This window comes from Hippopotamus amphibius, chromosome 4 (assembly GCF_030028045.1).
Source record: "Hippopotamus amphibius kiboko isolate mHipAmp2 chromosome 4, mHipAmp2.hap2, whole genome shotgun sequence".
Classification (NCBI taxonomy): domain Eukaryota; kingdom Metazoa; phylum Chordata; class Mammalia; order Artiodactyla; family Hippopotamidae; genus Hippopotamus; species Hippopotamus amphibius.
Window position 1 is genome coordinate 147,449,619 of NC_080189.1, and position 9,471 is coordinate 147,459,089.

General features: G+C 32.7%; 1 protein-coding gene across 1 annotated transcript in view; it reads right to left on the reverse strand.

Annotated features, from left to right (window-relative positions):
- C4H14orf39 (chromosome 4 C14orf39 homolog) overlaps positions 1-8,540 on the reverse strand; it is a 52,414-nt gene extending 43,874 nt beyond the window's left edge. Inside the window, exons 1-4 of the mRNA XM_057733763.1 lie at positions 8,492-8,540; positions 8,336-8,392; positions 7,177-7,303; positions 3,349-3,438 (exon numbers count right to left, since the gene is read on the reverse strand). Of these exons, the coding sequence (XP_057589746.1) occupies positions 3,349-3,438; positions 7,177-7,303; positions 8,336-8,392; positions 8,492-8,540 (323 nt within the window). The remainder of the gene's footprint in view (positions 1-3,348; positions 3,439-7,176; positions 7,304-8,335; positions 8,393-8,491) is intronic.
- Positions 8,541-9,471: the final 931 nt, after the last annotated feature.

The window sequence follows — 9,471 nt, forward strand, 5'->3', positions numbered from 1 at the left end:
GGTATACCTCAACTTAATAAAGGCTATAAATGACAAGTCCATAACTAACATTATACTCAATGGTAAAAAGCTAAAAGCTTTTCCTCCAAAATCAAGACAAAGGTGCCATTCTCACCACTCTTATTCAATATAGTATTGGAAGACTTAGCTAAAGCAATTAGGCAAGAAAAAGAAATAAAATGCATCCAAAAAGGAAAGGAAGAAGTAAAATGGTCTGTTTGCAAAACAGTATGTCCTTATATCAATATACAGAAAACCCTAAGACTCCACCAAAAACCTCTTAGAACTAATCAACAAATTCAGTAAAGTTTCAGGATACAAAATCAACATACAAAAATCAGTTGTACTTCTATACACAAACAACTATCTGAAAAAAGAAATAAAGAAAACAATCCCATTTACAGTAGCATCAAACACATTTTAAAAAGTTCATAGTAAATGCAACCAACAAGGTAAAAGATTTGTACACTGAAAACTATAAGACACTATGAAAGAAACTGAAGAAGACACAAATATGGAAAGATGTCCTGTGCTCATGGATTATAAGAGTTAATATTGTTATAATATCCATACTATTCCAAAGCCATCTATAAATTCAATGCAATCCCATCAAAATTACAATGGCATTTTTCACAGAAATAGAAAAAAAAAACCCTAAGATTTGTATGGAACCACAAAAGACCGCAAATAGTCAAAGAAATCTCAAAACAAATCAAAGGTGGAAGCATCATACTTCCTCGTTTCAAACTATGCTACAATGATATAGTAATCAACACAGCACAGTATTGGCATAAAAACAGGCAGATAAACCAATGGAATAGAATCAAGAGTCCAGAAATAAATCCATGCATATATAGTCAACCAATATTTGGAAAGGGAACCGAGAATACTCAATGGGGAAAGGATAGTCTGCAATAAACAGTGCTGGGAAAACTGGATAGCCATATGCAAAAGAATGGAATTGCACCCCTATCTTATACTACTCATAAAGAGTAACTCAAAGACTTAAATGTAAGACCTGAAACCACAAAACCCCTAGAGAAAACATAGGGGAAAAAATCTCTTTGATGTTGGTTTTGGCAATGATATGGGGGCATATGATACCAAAAGCACAAGCAACAAAAGGAAAAATAAACAAGTGGGACTACATTAAACTAAAAAAGCTTCTGCACAGCAAAAGAATCAATCAACAAAATGAAGCGGCAGACTATAGAATGGGAGAAAATATTTGCAAACCATATATCCAATAAGGGGTTAATATGCGAAATACATAAGGAATGCATACAACTCAACAGCAAAAAGATTAATAATCCAAGTTAAAAATGGGCAAAGCGCTTAGATAGACATTTTTCCAAAGAAGACATACGAAGAGTCAACAGCTACATGAAAAGATGCTCAACATCACCAATTATCAGAGAAATGCAAATCAAAACCACAATGAGACATTACCTCATATGTGTAGAATGGCTATTACCAAAAAGACAAAAGATAGGTGCTGGCAAGCATGTAGAGAAAAGGGAACCCTTATGTACTGGTAGTGGGAATGCAAATTGATATAGCCACCATGGAAAATAGTATGGAGGTACCTCAAAAAATTAAAAATAGAAAAACCGTATAATCCAGCAATCTCACTTCTGGTTATACATTCAAAGGAAATAAAATCACTATCCCAAAGAGATATCTGCACCATGTTCACTGAAGCATTATTCACAATGGCCAAGACATGGAAACAACCTAAGTGTCCACTGACAGATGAACAGATTTTTTAAATATTATATATATATATATATGGAATGTTATTTAGCCATTACAAAGGAAGGAAATCCTGCCATTTGTAACAATATGGATGGATCTTGAGAGTGTTATGCTAAGTGAATAAGTCAGAAAGAGAAAGACAAATACTGTTATGATCTCATTTATATGTAAAATCTAAAAAAGCAAACAAACAAAAGGCTGAATTCATAGAAATAGAGAGTATAATGGTGGTTTCCAGGGGCTGAGGGGTAGAGGAAATGAGAAGTTGGTCAGAAAGTACAAACTTTCAGTTAAAAGCTGAATAAGTTCTAGGTATCTAATATAAAGCACGGTGAATATAATAATACCATGAGTATTATACACTTCAAAGCTGTTAAAAGAGTAAATCTTAAATATTCTCACTACAAAAAAATAGTGATAGATTTATTACCTAACCTTATCGTGGTAATCATTTCACAATACACACGTATTAAATCATCATGTTTTACACCTCTGACTTAATGATATATGTCAACTATACCTCAATAAAGTTGGGGGGAAAGTAGTAAGGTAAGTAAATAAAAACTAAAAATAAAATCGATACTGCTCTTGTCCAATTATGTTAAAAATAAAAAATTTCAATTTTTTAAATTAAGTGAAATTATAATGCTATATAATGGGTTCAAAGTTTCTCACCTTGTTTCATTATATCCACTAATTACATTTAGTCCCCCAAACCAGGTGATTTAACACATAATAAAATAAGCCCACACAGATACTGGGTTGGCCAAAAAGTTCGTTCAGGTTTTTCCGAAACATCTCATATTCTGGCCAACCCAACAGTATTTCTCTGTCAGAATATAACCTCCAACTAAATCGGCATTTTCAAAAACAGAAGTTTGATATAAAAATACCCTTCATGGGAGGGGGCGGGGGGTGAAGGGGAAACTGAGAAGAAGCGAGAGAGTAGCACAGACATATATATACTACCAACTGTAAAATAGTCAGTGGGAAGTTGTTGTATAACAAAGGGAGTCCAACTCGAGGATGGAAGATGCCTAAGAGGACTGGGGCAGGGAGGGTGGGGGGGACTCGAGGTGGGGGCGTCAAGGAAGGGAGAGAATACGGGGATATGTGTATAAAAACAGTTGATTGAACCTGGTGTACCCCCCCAAAAAAAAAAATTAAAAAAAAAATAAATAAATAAAAGTGATTGTAGACAAAAAAAAAAAAAAAAAAAAACCCTTCAAAAGTCAATACTCCAAATTTTCCGTACGCTAACTGCACAGCTAACTACTCCCCCAGATGTTTGTCTATAGCAATTCAGTCATCAAAAACATTAACTGAAGCACTCTGCCTTATAATCGCCATTGATAAATAGTTTCTTTCTAAGGACATATTTAAACATATCCGAGGCTGGATAGAGCTTTATAACAAATAGGTAGGCCAACAATGACAACCAGAGTCCAAAACACTGAATTTACTTAAAAAAAAAAACTCAAAAATAAAAACCAAAACTTTTTGTGTACATTTTCAACTAATATTTTTACAAAGAAAATCTTATTAATACTAACTTATAGAACTGATAAGCTTAAATTAATATATGTACTGTACTTGTCTTTTTCAATAGTTTCTTGATAGATAGTAAATTGATCCTGCATGTAGTCTTCATGTTTATGAAATACATCACATGTTGGCTTCCAGCTATGGAAAAAAATACTGTAATTAGCATCTCAGAATGATAAACAAATTGAAGAAATAATAATAATGAATGTAACCATTTAAAGGTAAACAAATCTTTGCTTTTCTGGGAAAAACAAGTTTATAACAAGAAAAACATTCCCATCTGCCGTCCCACTACTACAACCATTCATGCAATCACATACATGCCCAAATATCAGTATCCATTAATTTTTACATAAAGCTGGTTTTGGAACCACAACTAGGGAAGGAACAAATGTAACATGGCTGGACTGTATTGCTATGGCATTTCTGGAATATACTCTGCAACACTCCAGCATCAGGCTTTCTTTCTCATCATGCTTCTAAGATCTTTGCTAAGAAATTCTTTTGGAGTAAACATTGAAAGAGCTAGAATAAGAAAGTCAGGTTTTATACCCTCCTGAACTTGAAAGAAACTAGACCAAAATGAATTATAAAATCAGATAGGAAGAATAAAATGAATATTCAACTTATACATTTGTTTTATTACATGACTCAAAAAATGTTGCCAATGTGAAAAATTTAAAATTAAGCATACACACGGCAGCTTACATTCTAGGTATTGTTCAAATATTTCCTCTAGCTCTTTTTTCTAATCCTTTTTTATTTTTTCAGATTCAAAAAGTATGCATACCCACTTTGGAAACACAGAAAAGTATACATAAGAAAATAATTATGATCCATATTCTCAACACTGAATAACTACTAATATTGATAATGTTTTAATAAGTTATTTACAGATTTTACTGTAAGTATATAGTTTAACATCTTTGAGATTATATTCACATAAAACAACATATCCTCCTTTATCACTTACTTTTTTTTAAAATTTTATTTATTTATTATTTTTGGGGGTTACACCAAGTTCAATCATCTGTTTTTATACACATATCCCCGTATTCCCTCCCTCCCTCGACTTATCACTTACTTTTAAACTATATACATTTTCTCTGTCACTAAGAACTTACTGTAAAGGTTTTAATAAATACAACATATTAAATAATTAATCTCACTATTCCAATATTGTTGCCCATTCTGGTTAGTCTAAGTTTCTCTTAAGAGCTTGTACTTAAATATTTGTCTGTTTCCAATCATTTCCTTAGACAATATTCCCCAAAATGGAATTACAAGGTCAAAGGTTATATATACATATATTCTGACTATTTTTAAAATTCTATAAGAAATACATGTTCACTGAAAAGATGTTCATTGTAAGCATTTTGATGTACATACTTCTAGACTTTTTCTAATTATACATAAATATACAATTACTAAATTGAGTTCATCCTATGAATGTTGTTTTAATGTTTTGTTCAATTTGTAATATACTGTTAACACTTTTCCATGTCAATTAATATTCACTTATAAACTAATAGGCTGCCTACTGTTCATTCATATGGATATACCAAAATTCACTTAAACAATTCACCTACTGTTGAACATTTGACTTGTTGCCAATGTTTTCCTATCATAAAAAGGTTGAAATAAATAATTTGTTGTACATACGTCTTTGAGAAAATGCCTAATTATTTTCTTATGAAAAATTATCAAAAATGGAACCCTTTAATCAAAAGTCATGCTTATATTTAAAGCCTTTAAAGTATACTGATATGTCATCCAAAAGGTATATGTCAGCGTACATTCCTACAGTGTATAAGAGATGTAATTTTCTTATTTCCTGGCCAACATTGGGTATTATGCTTCTTTAAATTTCTGCAAAACTTAAAGGCAAAAAAATATACAGTATTTTATTATTGCTTTAATTTGGATGTCTTTGATTATTAGTAAGATTGAGCATTTGTTCACATGTTTATTAGACATACATTTCTTTATTTTGGTATTTACCTGTTTACCTTCTTTGCCTATTTTTCTAACAAGCTTTGGCTCTTTATTAATTTCTACAAGCACTTTATATTTTAAAAATTAACCCTTCTTTGACATTTTCCTACCTCACCCTTTTGCTTTTTGTATCATTTTGAGGTGTTTTTCTTTTTAATTTATGTGTCATATTTATCCATTGTTTCTTATGTGGTTTCTACCTTTGATGACATACTTAGGCCTTCCTCTCCCAAGGATTATAGTCACCTATATTTTCTTCTAATACGTTCATGAATTCATATTTTACATTTAAACCTCTTAGCCAGCTTGCTGAAATCATGAACTAGAGGTATTCATGCATTAAAATCAACAGATCCTACTAACTGTCCTCAGAACCCAGCAGAGAATAATCCTGTAAAGTACATCTTGGACACAGTACGTTCTAAGGGGAAACTACCAGTACGTTTCCAGCATCCACTGCAGCTAGTTAAGGGAAACCACTGGTAAAACCTACTACGATAAACCTAAACCAAAGTAAAAGAAAAAGTTCAACAACACGTAGTTTCCTGCTGATCAGATTGACAATTTAAACACTGATAATTTCAGTGTTAGCAAGGCTGTGAGGAATAGAAACGCTCATATATTGTTGGTGAAAATATAAATTAGTATAATTTTGTTTGGAGAGCAGTTTGGCATTACTTATCAAATATTTAAACATGCATACTCTTTGATCTGGCAATTTCACTTCCAGGAGTTCATTCTATAGCAATAAGTCTAGAAATATGGAAGGATACCTGTATATGTTGCTTATAATAGGAAATAACTGGAAAAAACCTAAAGTCTATTAATAGGAAACTGGTTAAATAACTTAGGATACATCAATACTATAAAATACTATCAAGCTATTAAAAAAATGAAATCTATACATAATGTATAGTACCATTTACATCACATATTGTTAAATTTAAAAAACAAGTTGAAAAATAAGTATGGTACGTTGCATTTTTGGAAAAAGGAAACAGATATACAGGTAGATGTGCATATAAGTATATAAATAGTCGTGCTGAATATATATTTTAAAAGGTCTGAAATGGTACTCATTGTTAAAGAGTGATTACCTATAACAAAGAAGACAGGGTAGGGGTGGGGACTGCAGGCAGGGAGAAACTTTTTACTCCATACATTTGTATAGTCTTTCAATTTTTACACTAGGCATGTGTTACTTTCATAAAATTTTAAAACCAATATTAAAAAAAAGTAATGAGGGAAAACCAAAAAGCTTATGTAAACTTTAAATAACAGAATATTTTAAAACAAACGATTCTTAAGTACAGTACTTAATACAAAGACAGCAGTCCACATAAAATTAAATACAGAAAACTAACACATTTTACCTCTGTAAGTACCTGTCCATACAATTAAGTTCCATTAACAAGTCTCTGTTTCAAAACGTCTGTCTTATAATAGATGTAACTACTAGAATCTAGAACCTGAAGCTATATGGAAAGAATTCTTAACATACTAAATAGTTTCATTTTGAAAAGCTACTAATTTTAGGCTTGGTTCCCTCAGACAAAAATAAGATTTTGAAAATTCAAAGATGGAAATTATTTCAAATTTATTTATTTAATAGGAATTTTTTATACTGAGCCTAGATTATTCAAAATACTGTATTCAGACTAACTGGATCTTAATTAGAGAGATGTTACAGAACTTCTATTTTTCTTTTGAAACTTCTGTGATCCTTTTTACAGTGGCATGGAACAGCAAAATTTAAGACTTGATTCATCATTTTCCTAATACAAAATACTACTTTAACGCAAGTGTCTTCAACCATAAACTCAAAAACCTTGAATAAGAAAATCTAATGACAACTATTGAAAATTTCTTTAAAATACTCACTCACTACAGTTGTCTTTGATCTCCTTACTATGTTTACAGTAATGACCAATTTCCTCATCTGTTGTATTTATAGTTTCATGTATCTTACAAATAGTCGCTTTGTTTTCTTTAATATCTTCAAAGCATTCTGGAAAATGGAAATATTTATCTTCTTAAGGAGAAATCATAAATTCAAAATAAACAAATACAGTAGAAAAAAAGGTATGGCAACCCACCTAGAAAAGAGCCAGAGAATGGAGAGGAAGTGAAGCTTGAGATGGAAGGGCCCTATACTAAAAAGCACGGGACCAGAGTCAGGCTTGCTCCTAGACCCACAAGCTAAGAATTTGTTTGAGATGGAAGAGAAATAATTGTCGCCAGTCCCACATCTTTAATGTAAGACGGTTAGATTAAGTAATACCTAAGATCAATGGCATCTTATGATGCTATTAGTTCATGTAAACATCTACTCATATGATACTAACATGAGTTTTGTTTTTGACAAATGTGAAATTACCATTCATCAATTCCATGTCATTATTTAATGCACCTTCAACTCACTTCTGTTACTATTGAGTAAACACAAGATAAAAATAAAATGTAATTTCTTAAAAAGAGTAAAATAAATTCTTAATATCCTATATTCTTTCTTGTTGCAGAAAAGATAACCAAATTCTATAATATCTTTCAGAACTTTTAAGAAATTAATGATTGTAGTTTGATAGTTTTTATGTAGGATTTTAAAGTTTTATGTAATTTGCTTTGTCATTCCACTCATAATATTAATTTTTCATAATTAGCATTTCTGAAAATGTGGCATCCATTAATTCTGGCCACTGACTTTTGATGATTTCTAAATATATTTTAAAATTTTCACTCAAATGTTTAAAATAACCTGTGTTATTTGAGAAAAATAACATTTTCAATTGTATTTAATTAATTAAGGGTGATTTCTACTTAAAACAAAAATTGTTAAACACAAAATAATTAAATGCTGAATACAAAAATGTATTATGGAAAAACTAGTTAGGGTAAATAGCTCATTATTAGTCACTGGACAGAACCAGGAGAAAAGTTCTAATGCCCACTATAAATTACTCTAAACAAGGCAACTGCATAATATCTTATATTCCATAAAAAATTAAAAATAAAAACATCTTTGTCATGCAAAACTACTTACTATTAATTCGTTGAATCATATCTTCTTTAGTACTTATATCTTGCTCATACTGGAAAACTAAAATAAACAACTCTTTTGTTACATTATTTCATTGTTAAAATGTCAAATGATAATACAAATAAATAGTTAACTACTTCATTTTCATTTTATACCTACCAAATTCTAGCAAAAGTCTGTCCAAACTGATAAATAGGCTGTCATTCATCTTGGATACTTTGCTAAAAAAAAATAATAAGGGAGGATTTTCTAAAAACCGTTTGACATAGCATTATTAGAGAAAAATGTGGGTGGAGCAAGAACTGCGGAGGGGAGAGACACCTTCATCCCGGTACTGGGCAGAGCCCTAGCAGTTATTTAATAAATGAATGTTGTTATATTTATTAAAATATATGTACACAATTATATATAAAATAAATTGAAAGTCGTTCCATAACTGAAACTTCATAATTGTTTATACATGGATATTCTGAAGTCCACAGACACCCAGATTTCGCAAAAGGATATGCCCTTTAAAATAAATAGTATCTCTGAATATGTCCGTCTCTGTGTGTACTACTACGCGTAGCAAAATTCTTTAAAAAATTCCTTCACCAACAGCGAGGTAAAACCTACAGGAACCGTGCAATGTGACACTTGCGAATTTACCACCGAGAATCCAAAAATGGAGGTATTCACTGAACTATCAAGTCGCATCAAAAAAAAAAAAAAAACCAAACAAACCACGCCCGAGGCGAGGTGTGGATCACTCTTCCCGCGCCTTTTGAAGCGGGGAGTTGGCTCGCCGACTACCTTCACAGCCGACTCGCTTCTCGTCACCCGAGTCCGCCACGGGTGAGGCGGCCCCCGAAACCTCCAGCCACGCGGCAACCCCCCAAACCTCGGGCGGCAGTGTGGCCGAGGGCGAGGCCACGCGCCGGGAAGCCTCCAGAACGCGACCTCCGCTAGTTCTCCGGCGACAGGGCCCGCCAGCCCGCCAAACCCCTCAGGGCCGCCTGCCCACGGAATAACCGCCATACTCGGTTCTTTCCCACCCACCTCATTGGCCCCTCTGGGACCCGAACGCCCACCCTTCCTCCCCCGGTCCCAGACGCTACTCAGGGTCGCGAGCGCCGACGACGCGACAGCAGATCCCGACA